The 20,932-nt window shown below is 45.2% G+C and overlaps 1 protein-coding gene across 2 annotated transcripts in view; it reads left to right on the top strand.

The window, feature by feature from the left end:
- Window positions 1-20,871, top strand: part of YARS1 (tyrosyl-tRNA synthetase 1) — a 43,185-nt gene extending 22,314 nt beyond the window's left edge. The window contains exons 5-13 of one of the 2 annotated variants that reach the window (XM_032246783.1): window positions 1,358-1,438; window positions 5,674-5,766; window positions 9,054-9,189; window positions 9,676-9,761; window positions 13,684-13,819; window positions 15,657-15,754; window positions 16,627-16,820; window positions 17,387-17,528; window positions 19,989-20,871. In XM_032246783.1, the coding sequence (XP_032102674.1) occupies window positions 1,358-1,438; window positions 5,674-5,766; window positions 9,054-9,189; window positions 9,676-9,761; window positions 13,684-13,819; window positions 15,657-15,754; window positions 16,627-16,820; window positions 17,387-17,528; window positions 19,989-20,099 (1,077 nt within the window). In that variant the 3' untranslated portion in view covers window positions 20,100-20,871. Of the gene's footprint in view, window positions 1-1,357; window positions 1,439-5,673; window positions 5,767-9,053; window positions 9,190-9,675; window positions 9,762-13,683; window positions 13,820-15,656; window positions 15,755-16,626; window positions 16,821-17,386; window positions 17,529-17,666; window positions 17,915-19,988 lie in introns of those variants that run through there. The other variant, XM_032246784.1, reaches the window with a different exon arrangement.
- Window positions 20,872-20,932: the final 61 nt, after the last annotated feature.

Here is a 20,932-nt window from a genome sequence, read left to right as displayed (position 1 = left end):
GGATAACTGGGCTTCTTGAAGGGAGAGTCCGGGTCTGATTTATCTCAGAGCTGGCACCAGGCCTGGCATGTCATAAGTGGCAGTCACTGTTGTATTTATTTTTTGAGACAGGGCCTTGCTCTGTCTCCCAGGCTAGAGTGCAGTAGCATGATCATGGCTTACTGCAGCTACGAGCTCTCTGGGCTTAAGTGATCCTCCCACCTCAGCCTTCTGAGTAGCTGGGACTATAAATGCGCAGTCACGCTTAATTTTTGTTTGTTGTCTTTGTTGAGACATCTCAGCTCAAGTGACCTGCCCACCTCAGCCCAAAATGCTGGGATTACAGGCGTGAGCCACCGCACATGTACAGTCACTATTTTCTAATTCAGGCTTACCTTTTTCCTGAGTGCTTACAGGACTTCTTTATACTATTTATATGTCATTTGTCACAGGCCATCTTATTCAGTAGGATGCCTTTGGCATGACTATAGTTTCTTTCCTTCTGTCTCTCCCTGTAGGATTCTGCATATCCTGAGGGCCTCTACTCATTTTTTTTATCCCATGACATCCACATGGAGTAATGTTTACCTCAAGCTCTCAGCAACTGTCTTTGCAGCTCTCAAGGAGGCTGACTGCGATTTATTTTCTTTCTGGCTTCACCTTCTTTTTTTTTCTGGAGATGGAGTCTTGCTCTGTCGCCCAGGCTGGAGTGCAATGGCATAATCTCGGCTCACTGCAACCTCTACCTCCTGGGTTTAAGCAATTCTCCTGCCTCAGCCTCCCGAGTAGCTAGGACTACAGACACCTACCACCACACCCAGCTAATTTTTGTATTTTTAGTAGAGACAGGGTTTCACCATATTGGCTAGGCTGGTCTCAAACTCTCCTAACCTTGTGATCTGCCTGCCTTGGCCTCCCAAAGTACTGGGATTGCAGGTGCGAGCCACCGTGCCTGGCCTCTGGCTTTACCTTCTGAAAAATCTAGTAATTTTCTAAAGTTTCTGATTTCTTGGACCTATGTAGAAAAAATAAAGTAGATGTTTAGGCTGGGCTTGGTGGCTCACGCCTGTAATCCCAGCACTTCAGGAGGCTGAGGTGGGTGGATCACCTGAGCTCAGAAGGTCAAGACCAGCCTGGGTAACATAGCGAAAACCTGTCTCTACTTAAAATACAAAAAATTAGCCGGACGTGGTGGTACATGCCTGTAATCCCAGCTACTTGGGAGGCTGAGGCAGGAGAATTGCTTCAACCCAGGAGGCAGAGGTGGCAGTAAGCTGAGATCATGCCATTGCACTCCAGCCTGGGTGATGGTGACAGAGTGAGACTCTGTCTCAATAAAATAAAATAGATGGTGATCTTCACATGTTTCTTTCCACAGGCTTTGGATGAAGAGTATTTAAAAGTAGATGCTCAATTTGGAGGCGTTGATCAGAGAAAGATTTTCACCTTTGCAGAGAAGGTGAGTATCCTCTTTCCTGTCTTTTTTTCTCTTGCGCCTCAGAGGTATGCAACTGTAGTTTATTGAACGATGATGTGTCAGTCCCATTAGTCACGGTGTATGGTAGATATCCTCCTTGTTTTGCAGATGAGAAAACTAGGCTGGAAGAATAAGAAAGTTGTCCAATATCACACAGTTAGTAACCAAGCAGTAATTATTAGTACCCAGATTTTTCAAACTCCAAAGCCCATGCGCCTGGTGACCACCCAGGAAGCTGCTCCCACGCCTGTTGGATTTACTTCTTTCCTAGTAGCCCAGTTTCCAAGGAGAGACATTACCAGTTGGAACTACTGTCCTTTCACAGAGCATTTGGTTCGCATTTCCCTGCATCTTTTTCTTTTTCTTGTCTTTTTTTGTTGCCCAGGCCAGAGTGCAGTAGTGCGGTCACAGCTCATCACAGGCTCCACAGCCTGGGCTAAAGCAATTCTCCCACATCAGCCTCCCAAGTAGCGGGACCACAGGTGCATACCACAACACTCAGCTAGTTTTAAAATTACTTGTAGAGATGAGGCCTCCTTATGTTGCCCAGGCAGGTCTTAAACCCCCGGGCTCATGCAGTCCTCCTGCCTTGTCCTCCCAAAGTGCTGGGATTACAGGCACAAGCTACTGTGCCCGGCTTAGTTTTGTTTTGTTTGTTTTTGTTGTTGTTTGTTTTTTTGAGATGGAGTCTTGCTCATTCACCAGGCTGGAGCAAAGTGGCACGATCTTGGCTCACTGCAGCCTCCAATTCCTGGGTTCAAGGGACTCTCCTGCTTCAGCCTCCTGACTAGCTGGGACTACAGGCATATGCCACCATGCCCAGCTAATTTTGTTGTTGTTGTTGTTTTTGAGACGGAGTCTTGCTCTGTCACCAGGCTGGAGTGCAGTGGCACAATCTCGGCTCACTGCAACCTTCGCCTCCTGGGTTCAAGCGATTCTTCTGCCTCAGCCTCCCGAGTAGCTGGGACCACAGGCACGTGCCACCACACCCAACTAATTTTTGTATTTTTAGTAGAGACGGGGTTTCATCATGGTGAGAATGGTCTCTATCTCTTGACCTCGTGATCCACCCGCCCCGGCCTCCCAAAGTGCTGGGATTACAGGTGTGAGCCACCGCGCCCAGCCTAATTTTTGTATTTTTAGTAGAGATGGGGTTTCATCATGTTGGCCAGGATGGTCTCAATGTCTTGACCTTGTGATCTGCTCGCCTGAACCTCCCAAAGTGCTGGGAATACAGGCGTGAGCCACTGCACCTGGCCCAGCTTAGTTTTTTGATATATTTAATGAATGCAGAAATGCTTACATTATATATATATATATATATATATATAATTTTTTTTTTTTTGAGACGTAGTTGTACTCTTGTTGCACTGGCTGGAATGCAATGGCTCAATCTGAACTCACTACAACCTCTGCCTCCCAGGTTCAAGCAGTTCTCCTGCCTCAGCCTCCTGAGTAGCTGGGATTACAGGCCCATGCTCGGCGAATTTTTGCATTTTTAGGAGGGATGGGGCTTCACCATGTTGGCCAGGCTGATCTCGAACTTCTGACCTTCTATCCACCTTGGCCTCCCAAAGCACTGGGATTATAGGTGTGAGCCACTGCTCCTGGCCTATAATTGTTTTTTAAAGTCACTTTTCATCTATATCTACCCCTGCTTCCCCTTTCTGATACTCTTGATTCTTGCCTGCAGTTCTGTGCTTCTGTGTGAGTTCATTTTCCCGCAACCTAAGGAGCCCCCACTTAGTATTTTGTGTTTGTAGTGTAGTGTTTGTAGTTCTTTCAGCTTTCTTTTATCTGAAAACATCCTTCTGTTTCTTTTAATGGGTATGAAATTTGACTTTTGCAATTATTTTTCTTTTAGCCCTTTTTTTTTTTTTTTTTTGAGACAGAGTCATTGCTCTGTCGCCCAGGCTGGAGTACAGTGGTGTGATCTCAGCTCACTGCAACCTCCACCTCCCGATTCAAGCGATTCTCCTGCCTCAGCCTCTCGAGTAGCTGGGATTACAGGCGTGTGCCACCACGCCCAGCAAATTTTTTTTGTATTTTTAGTAGAGACAGGGTTTCACCATGTTAGCCAGGGTGGTCTCGATCTCCTGATCTCATGATCCGCCTGCCTCGGCCTTCCAAACTGCTGGTATTATAGGCATGAGCCACCATGCTCAACCTCTTTTAGCACTTTTAAAGAATCATTGCACTGCCTTCTGGCTTCCACAGTTTCCACTGAAAAGTCACTTCTAAGTATTATTGTTTCTCCTTTACAGACAATATGTCTTTTCTCTGATGCTTTTAAGACTTTTTTCTTTGTCTCTGATTTTCAGCAATTTGACTATGATGTTTTTGTTGTTGTTGGTTTCTTTGAGATAGGGTCTTGCTTGTACTGCCTAGGCTGGAGCGGTCTTGGCTCACTGCAGCTTTAACTTCCTGGGCTCAGGTGATCCTCCCACCTCAGCCTCCCAAGTAGCTGGGACTAAAGGCATGTGCCACCATGCCGCCTAGCTAATTTTGTTTTTGGAGATTGAGTTTCACCATGTTGGCCAGGCTGATCTCAAACTCCTAAGCTTAAATGATTTGCCTGCCTTGGCCTCCCAAATTGCAGGGATTACACATGTGAACTTCTGTGCCTGACCAACTATGATGTTTTCAGCTATAGTTTTCTTTTCTTTCTTTTTTTTTTTTCTTTTTTTTGAGACAGAGTCTTATTCTGTCGCCCAGGCTGGAGTACAATGGTGCAATCTTGGCTCACTGCAACCTCCACCTCCCAGGTTCAAATGATTCTCCTGTCTCAGCCTCCTGAGTAACTGGGATTACAAGTGCCCACCACCACGCCCAGCTAATTTTTATATTTTTAGTAAAGACGGGGTTTCATTGTTTTGGCCAGGCTGGTCTCAAACTCCTGACCTCATGATCCTCCTGCCTCGGCCTCCCAAAGTGCTGGGATTACAGGCCTGAGCCACTTTTCCTGGCCTCAGCTATAGTTTTCTTTGTATTTATTCTGCTTAGATTTCGCTGAGCTTCTTGAATTGGTGGATTTGTTTTCATCAAATTTGGGAAATTCTCAGCCATGATTTCTTCAAATACTGCTTCTCTCTTGTTCTCCCTCTCCTCTCAGAGTTTAGCTACACATGGGTTAAAAAACTCATGTCTCATATTCTGTTCTATTGTTTTCCTTTCTTTGTTACCTCTGTGCTTTAGTTTGGATATTTTCTATTGACCTTTCTTCAAGTTTATTAATCCTGTCTTCTGTTAAATCCAGTATTGGCCAGGCGCGGTGGCTCACATCTGTAATCTCAGCACTTTGAGAGGCTGAGGCGGGCAGATCATGAGGTCAGGAATTCGAGACCAGCCTGACCAACATGGTGAAACCCCATCTCTACTAAAAATACAAAAATTAGCCAGGGGTGGTGGCACATACCTGTAGTCCCAGCTACTCTGGAGGCTGAGGCAAGAGAATTGCTTGAACCCGGGAGGCAGAGGTTGCAGTGAGCCCCCAATCCCTAGCCTCCTGCAGCCCTGAACTCTAATAGCTGTTTCCTCTACTTGGTCTCTTTTTCTCAGCACTTGGTTTGCCAAAAAATACCCTCAGTGAGAAAGCCAAGGCAAGTGTGTAGTCACCTTACTTCCCTTCACTCAAGATTTGCTGCCCTGTTTTATGTATTTTCAGCTTTTACTGTTGTTTATGGTGACATTAAGTCCAATAGCCTCACAATGTAATACTGACAGAAAAGGAGTAGGGGGAAAAACTTTACTTGAATTACAATCACTGTCGAAAACTACATATTCAGTATAGAATGATTAGAAACAGGGTCGGGTGCAGTGGCTCACGCCTGTAATCCCAGCACTCTGGGAGGCTGAGATGGTGGATCACGTGAGGTGAAGAGTTCAAGACTAGCCTGGCCAACATGGCAACACCCTGTCTCTACTAAAAATACAAACATTAACCAGGCGTGGTGGTGGGCACCTGTAATCTCGGCTACTCAGGAGGCTCTGTTAGGAGAATCGCTTGAACCTGGAGGTGGAGGTTGCAGTGAACTGAGGTCATTCCATTGCCCTCCAGCCTGGGCGACAAGAGCAAAACTCTGTCTCAAAAAAAAAAAAAAAAAAGAATTGGAAGCAATATATCAACTGTTCATTTGCTAGCCAATTTAGATGAGATCAGGGCACTGAGCAGGAACTTAGACTAATAGCTACTTTTGTGTATTTCTCTAATCTCTCAGTACCTCCCTGCACTTGGCTATTCAAAACGGGTCCATCTGATGAATCCAATGGTTCCAGGATTAACAGGCAGCAAAATGAGCTCTTCAGAAGAGGTAAGTTGCAAGCTGAAACTTGAATTTAGAAATCTTCAGCCTCAATGGAGAGATCAAGGACTGAAAAGAACAGTGACCTGGCTAACTAGAATTCTCCAGTATTTGAGTTATAACGGTCCTTACAGCATTCAGTTAGTTCAGTGGTTCTTGAGTATTGAAGGATCCAGAGCAGTCTTGATGAGATCTAATCATCATTCAATGGTTTTTACTGCTGATGAAAAATACAAGCAGGCCGGGCGTGGTGGCTCACGCCTGTAATCCAAGCACTTTGGAGGCCAAAGCGGGCAGATCACCTGAGGTCGGGAGTTCAAGACCAGCCTGACTAACACAATGAAACCCTGTCTTAAAAAATAAAAAAATAATTAATTAATTAAAAAAAATAATACAAGCAAAAGTAATGTCTTTGTTCATAGAACTGTGATAAAATTCAGCCTTATTAATGAGAGCACTGTGGTTGCATTTCACTAATTAGCATTTTGATTCTTAGGGCGATACTTGATATTATGATACCTTTTAAGATTTAAGAGTTCCTCTTCTTGAGCTTGTGTACTTGAGGAAAAGTTCACTTTGGTTGTGATCATTAGAGTGTGGAAATCCAAAGATATGAAAAGTTGAGTTCTGGGTTCCCAAACGTGGGTTACCTTCAGAATCATCTAGGGAATTGGAAAAAAAAAAAAAAAACATATAGACCCTGTCCATAGAGATTCTGATAAAGTAGTTCTGGGAGGAACTCAGGAATCTGTATTTTTTTTTTGATACAGGTCTTTTTTTGTTTTTTGTTGTTGTTGTTGTTGTTGTTATTGTTGTTTTTTGACAGTTTCACCCAGCCTGTCACCCAGGTGCTATCTCAACTGACTGCAACCTCTGCCTCCTAGGTTCTAGTGATTCTCCTACCTCAGCCTCCCATGTAGCTGGAATTACAGGTGCCTGCCAACACACTCAGCTTATTTTTGTATTTTTAGTAGAGACTGAGTTTTGCCATGTTGCCCAGGCTGGCCTCAAACTCCTAACTTCAAGTAATCTGCCTGCTTCAGCCTCTCACAGTGGTGGGATTATAGGCATGACCCACCATGCCTGGCTGGGAATCTCTATTTTCTTTTGAATCCTACTGGGTGATTTTGATTTAAGTCACATCCATACACTCATCTAGTTCTTTAAATATGACATCTCAAACTTTGATCAGAGATTGGTGAATATATGCATGTATACTGTTATATTTTTTCTTTTTGTTGTTGTTGTTTTCTAAACTCACCCATTACCATATTTTTAAAAACTATACTCATTCCTTTTTCTCTCACATTAAAACATTGCGTGTCTCTTATCCCTCTGACAAATATATCACTCATCCTGTTTGGTGATATTTGCTGTATCTTCACCCTGATAATCAGGCCAGCAGTAGTTCCCAAATCAGAATCATTTGGAGAGCTTTTTAAAAATACAAATAAAAAAATTAAAAAAAAGACCAGGTGCAGTGGCTCATGCCTGTAATCCCAGCACTTTGGGAGGCCAAGGTGGGCAGATCACACAATCAGGAGATTGAGACCATTGTAGCTAAGACGGTGAAACCCCTTCTCTACTAAAAATACAAAACAAATTAGCTGGGCATGGTGGCATGCGACTGTAGTCCCAGTGACTTGGGAGGCTGAGGCTGGAGAATCGCTTGAACCCGGGAGGCAGAGGTTGCAATGAGCTGAGATTGCACCACTGCACTCCAGCCTGAGAGACAAAGTGAGACTCTGTCTCAAAAAAAAAAAAAAAAGCCTGACCCAACCCCAAGAAATTTTGATTTATTAGGTTTAGGTGGAACCCAGTAAAAGGTGATTCATATACTGACACTTGTGGGCCAGAATTTGGTAAACACTGAACTCAAATGAAACTCAATCCCTCCAAAATAAGAAACAAAGCCTATTACCTAAAAAGGAAAAATAGCTGTAGATAATGTATAATATCTTATTTGGCTGATTGCTGTGAACAGATATCCTCACACATTGTTGATGGCAATATTGATTAGGATATCTTTTTTCAAAAAACAATTTTGAACCTAGCAATTTTGGGCAACTTAAGGAAATGATTCTAGAAAAGGCGAAAAAAAAAAAAAAAACTTTGCAAAGATGTCCAGTGTAGCGTTAATATATATAATTTGTAAAAATTAGGATAAAATCTAACAGTTTGGAATTTGTTGAATTATGTTTTCACTAATAATTGGGAATATAATTCGGCATAAAAACTATTAAAGTAGGCCACACATGGTGGCTCACACTTATAATCCTAGCACTTTCCGAAGTCAAGGTGGGCAGATAGCTTGAGTCCAGGAGTTCGAGACCAGCCTGGGCAACGTGGTAAAATCCCATCTCTACAAAAAATTTAAAAAATTAGCTAGGGTGGTGGCATTCACCAATAGTTCCAGCTACTTGGGAGGCTGAGGTAGGAGGACTGCTTGAGCCTGGGAGGCAAAGGTTGCAGTGGGCCATGATCGTGCCACTGCACTCCAGCCTGGGCAACAGAGCAAGACCCCATCACTATAGACAAAGCCTGAGAAGAACACAAAAAACTAAAATAGTTTAATTTGTTAGATGGCAGTTTTTCACTCTGTCACCCAGGCTGCAGTTTCAACCTCCTGGGCTCAAGTGATTCTCCTGCTTCAGCCTCCCAAGTAGCTGGGACCATAGGCACATACTTCACAACCAGCTAATTTTTTATTTTCAGTAGAGATGAGATCTTACTATGTTGCCCACGCAGGTTTTGAACTCTTGGGCTCAGGCAATCCTCCAGCCTCCCAAAGTTATAAGATTACAGGCATGAGCCACTGTGCCCAGCCCAAAGTAAAATCTTTTTATTTATTTATTTTTACCACCTCCACAAGAAAATATCTCCAAGTACCTAATGTTAAAATCTTTTTTAAAAAAGAATTTTTTTAGCTGGGCACATTGGCTCACGCTTTTAATCTCAGCACTTTGGGAGTCCAAGGCAGGAGAATTGCTTGGACCCAGAAGTTTGAGACCAGCCTGGGCCACATGATGAAACCCTGTCTCTACAAAAAGTAGAAAAATTAGCTGGTCTTGGTGACACATTGCTGTAGTCCCAGCTATCCAGGAGGCTGAGATGGGAGAATCTCTTGAGCCCAGGAGGCTGAGTTTACAGTGAGTCATGATTGTACCACTGCACTCCAGACTAGGCAACACAGTAAGACCCTGTCTCCAAGTTAAAAAACAAAATTTAACTCGTATTAGTTGAGCATATTCTCCTTTTCAACCACAAGAGGTCCTCTTCCCTTCCATGACTTCTAGGAGTCCAAGATTGATCTCCTTGATCGGAAGGAGGATGTGAAGAAAAAATTGAAGAAGGCCTTCTGTGAGCCAGGAAATGTGGAGAACAATGGGGTTTTGTCCTTCATCAAGCATGTCCTCTTTCCCCTGAAGTCCGGTAACACTCTCTGTTTTCTTCCTAGAGGCCAGGCTAGAATAGCAAAATTCGTGCTGTGATCATACTTGTGATTTGTCACAGACTCTTCCTCCAGGGACTGGTTGCCCTAATTCTCTGCTCTGATTTCTTATATATTAAAGTATGAATGATGTTGAGATGTCATTTAATTGTCCATATATTCGTTACCAGGCTAGGTTCTGAGGGAACACTGGGGTGGGCAGAGGTGTTAGAAGTAAGGGTGGGGGCAGACATGTTGAACTAGAGGAATACAACACAATAGATATAAGCCACAAGCCTTGCCATGAAGCAGCTGAAATGCTAGCTGGGTATACAATCGTGCTACTCATCCAATTTAAGAATAATAAAATACGTTACAATAAAGTTCAAAATATATGGGAAAAACTACAAATAGTCATGCATTTGGGCTAGGAATGTCAATTCTGCTGCTGTCAGTGAATTTGTTGGCATAGATCCTTTTCCTTACAGAGTTTGTGATCCTTCGAGATGAGAAATGGGGTGGAAACAAAACCTACACAGCTTACATGGACCTGGAAAAGGACTTTGCTGCTGAGGTAACATGAAAGGAAAGGGAATTCTTTCCTAAAGATCTGTATTTTCTTATTTTTTTGCTGACTGTTCAAATTTGTTTAAAACAACTTGTTCTATGTAGAAGTGAGCTGCCTGGTATTTTGGTCTATGTTTGGTAATCTCACTGGTGTCCATTTTCCTTCAAAATTGCAGTTTTGGTTAAAGTTTCTTGTCAGTTAGCTTTTCTGAAAGAAAGAAAAAAAGAAAGCTAATCCCCACTGAACTCTGCCAGACCTCTCCATCTTGGCCCACCAGGTTTGTAGTTACACCACAGGGCTCTCCTTTTTTGTTGTTGTTTGTTTGCTTAATTTTTTTGAGATGCAGTTTCACTCTGTTGCCCAGGCTGGAGTGCAGTGGCACGATCTCAGCTCACTGCAACCTCCACCTCCCAGGTTCAAGCAATTCTCCTTCCTCGGCCTCCCAAGTAGCTGGGATTACAGACAGCCACTACCATGTCCAGCTGCTTTTTGTAATTTTTAATAGAGACAGGGTTTCACAATGTTGGCCAGGCTGGTGTTGAACTCCTGACCTCAGGTGATCAGCCCTCCTCAGCCTCCCAAAGTGTTGAGGTTGCAGGCATGAGCCACTGCACCTGGCCAGGGCTCTGTCTTGATGCTCTCTGGGGCTGCATATTTTGTTAATGGCTTCAATGAGGATTCAGGTGGTTCCCAGATTCGATGAGCAGATGGTACAAAGCTAATATACTGGTGCTTTAATCACTCTCCAAAGGACTCAGCAGACTGGAATAAAGGACTGAACCTAGCAAAGATTAAGTATTTCAGGAACAGGTACAAAATCAGGGTTCAAAAATAAGAGACAATTACCAAAGGACACAATAGAGGCTCGTATTCATTTCAACAGACACTTTAACAGAAGACTTACTAGGTGCCCATGTGTTAGGCACAATGCTAGGGACTGGTATTACACAGAGGGGTCAGTCCTCCTAATGCTCAGTCCAATAAGAGAGGCAGACTTATAAACATTTCATTGGCTGCATTTTACATATGTATGTTTTATGTGTGTATGTACATATATTTTTAACGTAATGTATGCGTGCGTGTATGTATGTGAATATATGACATATGAATATATGTAAATATATATATTCTATATGGCTATATATGTGGGTATATATGAATATATACAACAACAACAACATATATATTCCAGAAATAATATAGGAGGAAGTGGCCGGACGTGGTGGCTCACGCCTGTAATCCTAGTACTTTGGGAGGCCGAGGAGGGCTGATCACCTGAGGTCAGGAGTTTGAGACCAGCCTGGCCAACATGGGTAAACCCCATCTCTACTAAAAATACAAAAATTAGCTGGGCGTGGTGGTGTACACCTGTAATCCCAGCTATTCAGGAGGCTGAGGCAGGAGAATTGCTTGAACCCAGCAGGTGGAGGTTGTAGTGAGCCAAGATCGCACTATTGCACTCCAGCCTGGGCCACACAGCGAGACTCCATCTCAAAAAAAAAAAAATACACGCACACGCACATATACACACACACACGTGTGTGTGTGTGTAAGTGATTAACTGACTCTCTAGAAAAGCTTGTGGAGGAAACTATCCAAGTACTATTTTGCTTGAGGAATAGTAGTTCACAAGGAAATCTGTGAGGGAAGAAATTGTACGAAGACATGGTAGGATGAAACAGCATGATGTATGAGGAATCGCAGGTGGTTTGGTCTCACTTAGTCTAAAAGGTGAGGAGGGGGGTTTACAGGAGAGAGGCAAGGCCAGGTCACAAAGGGAAGACATAATAATATAGGGAATGAAATGGGGGATTGTGATTAACTCTGAATTCAGGTCCAACCAATTTAATGGGGCTGTTCAAAATGTTAATGTCTGGCCAGACCCGGTGGCTGACGCCTGTAATTTCAGCACTTTGGGAGGAGAAATGCTTGAGTTCAGGAGTTCAAGGCCAGCCTGGGCAACATAGTGAGACTCCACCTCTACACAAAAAAAAAAATCAAAATATTGGCCAGCCATAATGGCACATGCCTGTAGTCCCAGCTACTTGGAAGGCTGAGGTGGGAGGATCACTTGAGCTTAGGAGATCAAAGCTGCAGTGAGCCGCGATTGCGCCACTGGACTCCAGCTGTGTGGCAGAGCGAAACCATGTCCCAAAAATAAAAAATTAGGAATAGATGAAATGCCTCCAGAAAAAGGTCTGCAGCCATGTTATCCAACAGTACTTTCTGTGGTGATGTATACGTCCTATCTGTACTCCTGACACAGAAGCCACATGAGCTGTTGAGCACTTACAGTGTGGCACGTACAGCTGAATAACTGAATTTTAGTTTACATTTAAATACCCACACAAGGCTAGTAGCCACCATATTTGACAGCAGCACCCTAGAGCTTTTTATTAAAATTAAATATTCCTAAGGAAATCAGAAGCAAAAATGTTGGCATTGTTGTATTAAAAGAGTTCATTCCTAAGAGATGTCCCCTCAGAATATCTACAAGATTCTTATTACCAGATTTGAGATATAAAAAAGGGCAGTTGGCTGGGCATGGTGGCTCACATCTGTAATCCCACCACTTTGGGAGGCCGAGGCAGGCGGATTGCCCGAGCTCAGGAGCTGGCGACCAGCCTGGGCAACACGGTGAAACCCCATCTCTACTAAAATACAAAAAATCAGCTGGGTGTGGCAGTGTGCACCTGTAGTCCTGCTACCCAGGAGGCTGAGGCAGGAGTATTGCTTGAACCCGGGAGGTGGAGGTTGCAGTGAGCCAAGATCACGCCACTGCACTCCAGCCTGGGCAACAGAGCAAGACTCCGTCTCAAAAAAGAAGGTGGTGGGGGGCAGTCACAGGACACAAGGAATAAAATGAAATTACTGAACTATTACCATGTACCAGCAGTGTTCTCATCATTTTCACCCACATTCAGTGATTTAACCCTCATCCCCATCCTGTGAGATACAGCTATTGTTAGCCTCACTTTATAAATAACAAAGCCAACAGTGGCCGGGTGCAGTGGCTCATGCCTGTAATCCCAGCGCTTTGGGAGGCAGAGGCAAGTGGATTGCCTGAACCCAGGAGTCGAAGACCGGCCTGGGTAACATAGCAAGACCCTGTCTCTACAAAAAGAAAAAAAGAAGCAGCCAAAGCTTAGAGGGGTTATGTGCCTGGTTTGGGGTCACACACGGCTAGCTGGGAATCTAATCTGGGTCTGTCAAATTCCAAAGCCCTTCCTCTTTCTTCTTACTCAGCTCTCTCCCCCAAGTTGTCTTTAGGCCTTGGGTTACCTATGTGAATGTTTCTCTGCTTGTAAATACCACTTGGTCTACGACCCTACTCTAAGCGTAAATGGAGAGACTAGAAGAATTAGACTAACAAGTACATTCAGCTCCTAAAGTTAGTGTAGACTTCAGAATCAAAAGACTTGAATTTCGGACACAGTAGCCTTTCTGGATCTGTTTTCCCTTCTCTCTATCTACCTCACAAGATTATCACAAGGATCAAATAAGACTGCTGGGAAGGCCGGGCACGGTGGCTCACGCCTATAATCCCAGCACATTGGGAGGCCGAGGCAGGTAGATCACGAGGTCAAGAGATTGAGACCATCCTGGTCAACATGGTGAAAACCCATCTCTACTAAAAATACAAAAATTAGCTGGGCGTGGTGGCGCATGCCTGTAGTCCCAGCTACTCTGGAGGCTGAGGCAGGAGAAGTGCTTGAACCCAAGGGGTGGAAGTTGCGGTGAGCTGAGATCGCGCCATTGCACTTCAGCCTAGGTAGCAAGAGCAAAACTGTCTCAAAAAATAAAAATAAAAAAATTAAAGAAAAAAAAGGACTGCTGGGAAAGACTATCTTGATCCTACTTGCCTGGATTCAGGTGTCCTGTGCCCTGTTCTAGACCTCATCTCACTGGGTCTTGTTTGATTCTGCAGGTTGTACATCCTGGAGACCTGAAGAATTCTGTTGAAGTTGCACTGAACAAGTTGCTAGATCCAATCCGGGAAAAGTTTAATACCCCTGCCCTGAAGAAACTGGCCAGCGCTGCCTACCCAGATCCCTCAAAGCAGAGTAAGGCCAGCTAGAGAGGGACTGACATTGTCAGGAGACAGAGCTTGTCAATGAGCCTTGGAAAAATGCCTGTCTTAAGATTGAGGGCACAAGAACCCAGGGGATCTGAAGTGCAGGAATGTCACATCCTACTGGCTCCTAGAATGGAACTTGTCATTTTGATTTGGGTTTGGTTAACACAAGGAAGTGATCACATCCTTTTGTACCAGCACTACTGAGAGCTGCTGGCATAAGGACTTTGGTCCTTCTACCTCTTCATTAAAGAGTGATTGGGGGCCGGGTGCGGTGGCTCACACCTGTAATCCCAGCACTTTGGGAGGCTGAGGCGAGTGGATCATGAAGTCAGGAGATTGAGACCATCCTGGCTAACATGGTGAAACCTCATCTCTACTAAAAAGACAAAAATTAGCCGGGCGTGGTGGCTTGTGCCTATAGTCCCAGCAACTCGGGAGGCTGAGGCAGGAGAATCGCTTGAACCTGGGAGGCGGAGGTTGCAGTGAGCTGAGATTACAACACCACTCCAGCCTGGGTGACAGAGTAAGACTCTGTCTCAAAAAATAAAAAACAAAGATAGTGATTGGGGCCAGACACACTGGCTCACACATGTAATCTTAACACTTTGGAAGGCTGAAGCAGGCACATCACTTGAGCCCAAAAGTTAGAGACCAAAACTCAGTCTCTACCCAGAAAAAAAAATATTTAGCTGGGCATAGTAGCACATGCCTGTAGTCCCAGCTACTCAGGAGGCTGAGGTCAGAGGACCACCTGAGCATGGGGAAGTTGAGGCTGCAGTGAGCCATGATTGCACCATTGCACTCCAGCTTGGACAACAGAGTGAGACTGTCTCAAAAAAAAAAAGAGATTGGGTTAGACCTGTTATACCCATCTGGTATATAGGATATCAGTAGTCTCTTATACAGCTGCTTGGGCAGAGCCTACAGAGCTTACAGAAGCTTATCTTGCTGGGTGCGGTGAATCACACCTGTAATTCCAGCACTTTGGGAGGCTGAGGCAGGAGGATCACCTGAGGTCAGGAGTTCAAGACCAGCCTGACCAGCATGGAGAAACCCCGTCTCTACTAAAAATACAAAAAATTAGCTGGGCGTGGTGGCGCATACCTGTAATCCCAGCTACTTGGGAGGCTGAGGCAGGCAGGAGAATGGCTTCAACCTGGGAGGGGGAGGTTGCAGTGAGCCGAGATCATGCCATTGCAGTCCAGCCTGGCAACAAGAGTGAAACTCAATCTCAAAAAACAAAAAAAGAGAGAGAAGCTTATCTTTAGATTCTCCCCATTTCCTTCTATATGCATGGACCTTGCTCTTAGTTGGCCATCCAGATATGCATGATGCTGAGATATTGGCATTGATAGCTTCATGTGACCCTTCCAGAAAAAAACTCAGTAAATTATGGGTTTTGTTTTTTGTTTTTTGTCAAAAACAGGGTCTTGCTCTATTGCCCAGATTGGTCTTAAACTCCTGGGCTTAAGCAGTCTTCCCCCCTCAGCCTCCCAAAGTGCTAGGATTGTAAGTGTGAGCCACAACACCTGGCCAGACTCAGTTAATTCTATATGGAATTCATGAATAGAAATACCTAAAAGAGGCAAAGCTACCACTGCTCCCTCCTCTCTAGTCTAATAATTGAGGGAGAGAACAGATGAAAATCAGATATGTCATGCCTGATAGGTTGCCAACCCAGTGTTAAAGAAACTATAATTCAGTGTTTAGACTCAGGATTCTACACTAAATCTTGCCTAATCTCAGTGTCTTCACGTGGTGGGATCAGCAGCTGACCTTCCATGGGGAAGAATTCTACCTCATGGGGTTCTTCTCATTCCCAGAGCCAATGGCCAAAGGCCCTGCCAAGAATTCAGAACCAGAGGAGGTCATCCCATCCCGGCTGGATATCCGTGTGGGGAAAATCATCACTGTGGAGAAGGTACTCATTTTTTACCACATCACAGAGAGGCAGATTGGGTCAGGTTTGTCTGTTTCCATCTGGAGGAAACGTGGCCTGGAGATGGGAAGTAACATCCTGAGGTCATATTGCAAGTCAGAGTGCAGGTGTCTAGTTCCAGGCATCAGGCCTTCTGTTGCAATTGTTGCCTGTGGACATTATGCAACCAAACACAGCCAGGAACTCAGCAAGGGGTGCAGATGTTAAAGGAACATGTTTGTCTGTTAAATTTGGTCTGATTAACTCACCTGGTCTCTGCCAGCCTGCCTGGACTAGCTACAGGCCTTATCTTGGATGGGCCACTTGGCCCCCTTCAGAAAGTGGTAGAGGGAAGATTTCCTTTTTCCCAGAGACAGAAGATTTTGGTTCCAGTGGCCTGGAACCATTGTTCTGGGCTTCTTTTCCCTTGAGCATTGATTTGCTTTTCACTGTATACCCTAACCACCAAAACTACCCTGAGATCAATGCTGGTGCACCTGCATCAGATGGCAAGGCCAGCAGTTGTGCCCCTCCCATCTCCCAGCCCACCTAGGACCTATGTGGTGCAGCACACGCACCATAATGGTAGCCATCTAGACAGTCTGGGCCATTGCATCTCTATTAAAGATCCTCCCTCCTCTTACCCAAGCTTCTAGGTCCATTTTACTCAAATCTGGCCTCAGTTGAGAGCAGAATATACCTTCAGAGCCCATTCTCCTGTCTGCTATCTGAGACCTGGAAAGAAAGTTAGCTCTAGAGGGTCCTTCCAGGGGCCTCTATAAAGAGTGGACGTTCCTTACTGGAATCTGAGAGTTCACCAGGCTGCTCCTCTAATTGATGATGATCTTCTTCCTCCTGACATCTCTTGCTGGCAGCACCCAGATGCAGACAGCCTGTATGTGGAGAAGATTGACGTGGGGGAAGCTGAACCACGGACTGTGGTGAGCGGCCTGGTACAGTATGTGCCCAAGGAGGAGCTGCAGGGCAGGCTGGTAGTGGTGCTGTGCAACCTGAAACCCCAGAAGATGAGAGGAGTCGAGTCCCAAGGCATGCTTCTGTGTGCTTCTATGTGAGTGAGGACTTGGGGTGGGGCACAGAACCTGGGGAGGCCAGGAACAGTGAGGAATCGTCCCATATGACGTCCTTCCACACGCCAGGTGGAAGCTCTGAGAACACGTGCCTCTTCCTCAATGATGCCAAAAGTTGATGCATGAAGGACTTATCGTACAAGTACTGTCAATGAAGCATTTACCTTCAGTTAATTTTGTTAAAATAGAAATGGAGGACTCAAAGCAGTACATGCCCAAGTCTTACTACTAGTAAGGACTGGCGCAGGGATTCAAATCCCAGTTCTGATGGCTATGAAGTCCTTGCTATGCTATTTTATACTTCCTCCCCTAGAAAGACAGATTTTGGTATCTCTCCTGACACAGGATTTTTGTATATCTTGGGTTAATCTAACCCTGATGACATGCAAATATGTAGCAAGATAAGAAGACCTCCTGGGGCTCTGATACGAAGGATGCCCTAAATCCCATTAGGGCCCCAGTGTGAAGGCTGGGATTGCTTTGGCCTCCACAGTTACTGGAAGCCATCCATAGCCTCACCCTTCCCTTGTCCTGTGTGTCTTCCCAGAGAAGGGATAAACCGCCAGGTTGAACCTCTGGACCCTCCAGCAGGCTCTGCTCCTGGTGAGCGAGTGTTTGTGAAGGGCTATGAAAAGGGCCAACCAGATGAGGAGCTCAAGCCCAAGAAGAAGGTCTTTGAGAAGTTGCAGGTAAACAGCTGTAATTCCCCTTCTTAGCTGGGCTGCCTGGACTGTGTCCCCAGACTGTCCTACTACTGAAGCCATGGCTGCCCCTCTCCCAGTTGGGAGTTCCTGCATTTGAGCCCCTCTCTTCCTCCTTCTCTCCAGACCTTTCTGAATTCAAGGTGCCTGAGGAACATGGGTGTCTTAGGACTTCGCATCTCTGACAGATCATTTGAGGCCCTGTGTGAGGGACTTCAGACATTTCTTCATTTGATCTTCTGTCTGTGTTAGGAGATTATCCCCATTTTACCTGGCAAGATACCTGACAAGGCCACATAGGGTCATCAGAAATTATGAGGCCACAGCCGGGCACGGTGACTAACACCTGGAATCCCAGCATTTTGGGAGGCCAAGGCAGGCAGATCACCTGAAGTCAGGAGTTCAAGACCAACCTGGCCAACATGGTAAAATCTCGTCTCTACTAAAAATACAAAAAATTAGCTGGGCATGGTGGTGGGCACCTGCAATCAGACAAGAGGCTGAGGCAGAAGAATCGCTTGAACCTGGGAGGTGGAGGTTGCAGTGAGCCAAGATTGCGCCATTGCACTCCAGCCTGGCAACTGTGCAAAATTCCATCTCAAAAAAGAAAGAAATGTTGAGGCCAGGATCAGAACCCTCCCAGGGTCTCTCCTGCCCACCTTGAGTTTAGAGCACTCATTGTCTCCTTGTCTTCTGGACAGTGAAGATCTGACCTGCCCCAGCAATCCCTGAATTCATTCATTCATTCATTTAACAAATACCAAGTCCATAATGTAGGTTTCAGGTGCTGTTCTGGGTGCTTGGGCCATGCCAGTGAATAAAGCAGCAGGAGTTGACTCTCCTCATGGAACTAACAATCGTGTGACTCTTTCTAGTTAATACCGTATTTTTTTTTTTTTTTTTGAGACAGAGTTTCACTCTTGTTACCCAGGCTGGAGTGCAATGGCGCGATCTCGGCTCACCGCAACCTCCGCCTCCTGGGTTCAGGCAATTCTCCTGCCTCAGCCTCCTGAGTAGCTGGGATTACAGGCACACGCCACCATGCCCAGCTAATGTTTTTTTGTATTTTTAGTAGAGACGGGGTTTCACCATGTTGACCAGGATGGTCTCGATCTCTTGACCTCGTGATCCACCCGCCTCGACCTCCCAAAGTGCTGGGATTACAGGCTTGAGCCACTGCGCCCGGCCTAATACCGTATTTCTTTAGTTATACGAGTGCTTCTGGAGGACATTGAGAGTAGTTTCCACTCTCCAACCTCCTGCATGAGGCCATTTGCTTTGCCCACTCCCTGCTTTCCTGGTTTTCTAGTCTTTTTGAATCTCTTTTTTCTGATATAAAATAAATTTTCATGGTAGAAAATGTCTAAAATAGGCCGGGCACGGTGGCTCAAGCCTGTAATCCCAGCACTTTGGGAGGCCGAGGCGGGTGAATCACAAGGTCAAGAGATCGAGACCATCCTGGTCAACACCCCGTCTCTACTAAAAATACAAAAAATTAGCTGGGCATGGTGGTGCGTGCCTGTAATCCCAGCTACTCAGGAGGCTGAGGCAGGAGAATTGCCTGAACCCAGGAGGCTGAGGTTGCGGTGAGCCAAGATCGTGCCATTGCACTCCAACCTGGGTAACATGAGTGAAACTCCGTCTCAAAAAAAAAAAGAAAATGTCTAAAATATAGGAGAAAAATGAATAAAACAAAATATCCTAGTTCTGCCACCTAGAGATACTAAAGAATGTAATTAGTGATTATTTCCTTCTGGTCTTTTGCTGTGCTTGGAGTGGTAGTCTGTTTATTAATTAGAAACAGGGTCTCTGTCACCTGACCTGGATTACAGTGGTACCATCATAGCTTCCTGTAACCTCAAGCCTGTTAACCTCCTGGACTCAAGTGATTCTCCCGCCTTGGCCTCACAAAGCACTGGAATTATATATAGGCATGAGCTACTGCTGTACCTGGCCATGATTTTTATTTTTTCCAAGGCAAAGTCTTGCTCTGTTGCCCAGGCTAGAGTGTATGTTGGCTAGGCTTGTCTCAAACTCCTGACCTCAGGTGATCCACCCCTCGGCCTCCCAAAGTGCTGGGAATGATTTTTAAATTTATCTTTATGCATAAAAAATTTCCCCATCTTCTTAAAACGTTGAAGGGGGTTGCACTGTATAGTATTCTAACATAATTATCAAAATCTAAACCTTACTAGACATCGAGGTTATTCTGAGTTTTTCACTATTAGAATGATGTGACAGATGTCTGGGTACATAGGCCTTTGCACTTAGGATTATATTCTTAAACTTCCCTAAGATGAACTTACTTGAGTCAAAAATATGAACATGAAAGCTTTTGACAAGCATCTCTTAGAAAAGCTGAGCCAGCTTACCCTGCTGGTATATAAGAGTTTTCTTGTAGTCCCACCACCGTCATTAAAATCTTTTTTTGTTATCTATCTTGTCCAGGCTGACTTTAAAATATCTGAGGAGTGCATCGCACAGTGGAAACAAACCAACTTCATTACCAAGCTGGGGTCCATTTCCTGTAAATCGCTGAAAGGGGGGAACATTAGCTAGCCAGCCCAGTGTCTTCCTCCCTTCTCCCACCACTGAGTCATCTGCTGTGTCTTCAATGTGCTCCATCCATCAGTCTGCTGATCTTGTGTCTTCAGTCTGCTCCATCCCTGTTTACCCATCTTTCAGGACAGCAGCGGGTTTGGACTCTTTATTAGGTGCAGAACTCAATAAGGGGCAGCTCACCCTCCCCAGAACCCAGGATCTTCCGGTCTGGCTACAGTGAGAGACTGACCCCTAACAAGGGCTGGGCAGCAGCAGGGAGTCCAGCCCTACCTTTTTCCCTTGAAGCTGACTTGAGAAATCTGTTTTCGATATAACTCATTTAAAAATTTATGCCACAGTCCTTGTAATTGGAAAAATATTGGTGCCCAGGTTTTCTTGGAGTTACCCTAGCAGCTGCACCTCTAGCTGGGATCTAGTACCCGGACTGGGCTAATTACAGCTTCTCCCCAACAGGAAATTGTGGGATTTGAAAAGGAAAGGGAAGGGAAAACAGAACCTAGTGGTCTACCAAGTGGTTGGCAGCTTTCCCGACGTCTTCTTAGCCTGAGGCTTGGCACTGGGGGGGCAGGGCCTACCCCAGGGCTCCTGGAATTTCCCTTGATCCAGCTAGGCTGGGACACTCCATAAACCAGCTGCATGCTGTTAGCATCAGGCAGCATGGGTGGCAGAGAGTGATTCTGTCTTTAGAGTGGGTAGGATACTTCATAAGGCATCTCAGTCAAATCCCCATCACTGTCATAAATTCAAATAAAATGTCTGAACAAGGGTGTCTGGATGTGGCCTGTCTATGAGCTGGACCATCTCAGGAGAGAACACAAGTGTGAGGCAGC

The sequence above is a fragment of the Sapajus apella genome, unplaced genomic scaffold (assembly GCF_009761245.1).
Source record: "Sapajus apella isolate SASKATOON/1434 unplaced genomic scaffold, GSC_monkey_1.0 scaffold62, whole genome shotgun sequence".
Classification (NCBI taxonomy): domain Eukaryota; kingdom Metazoa; phylum Chordata; class Mammalia; order Primates; family Cebidae; genus Sapajus; species Sapajus apella.
Note: the sequence above shows the minus strand (reverse complement) of the source record. Positions and strands in the feature narration are given on the sequence as shown.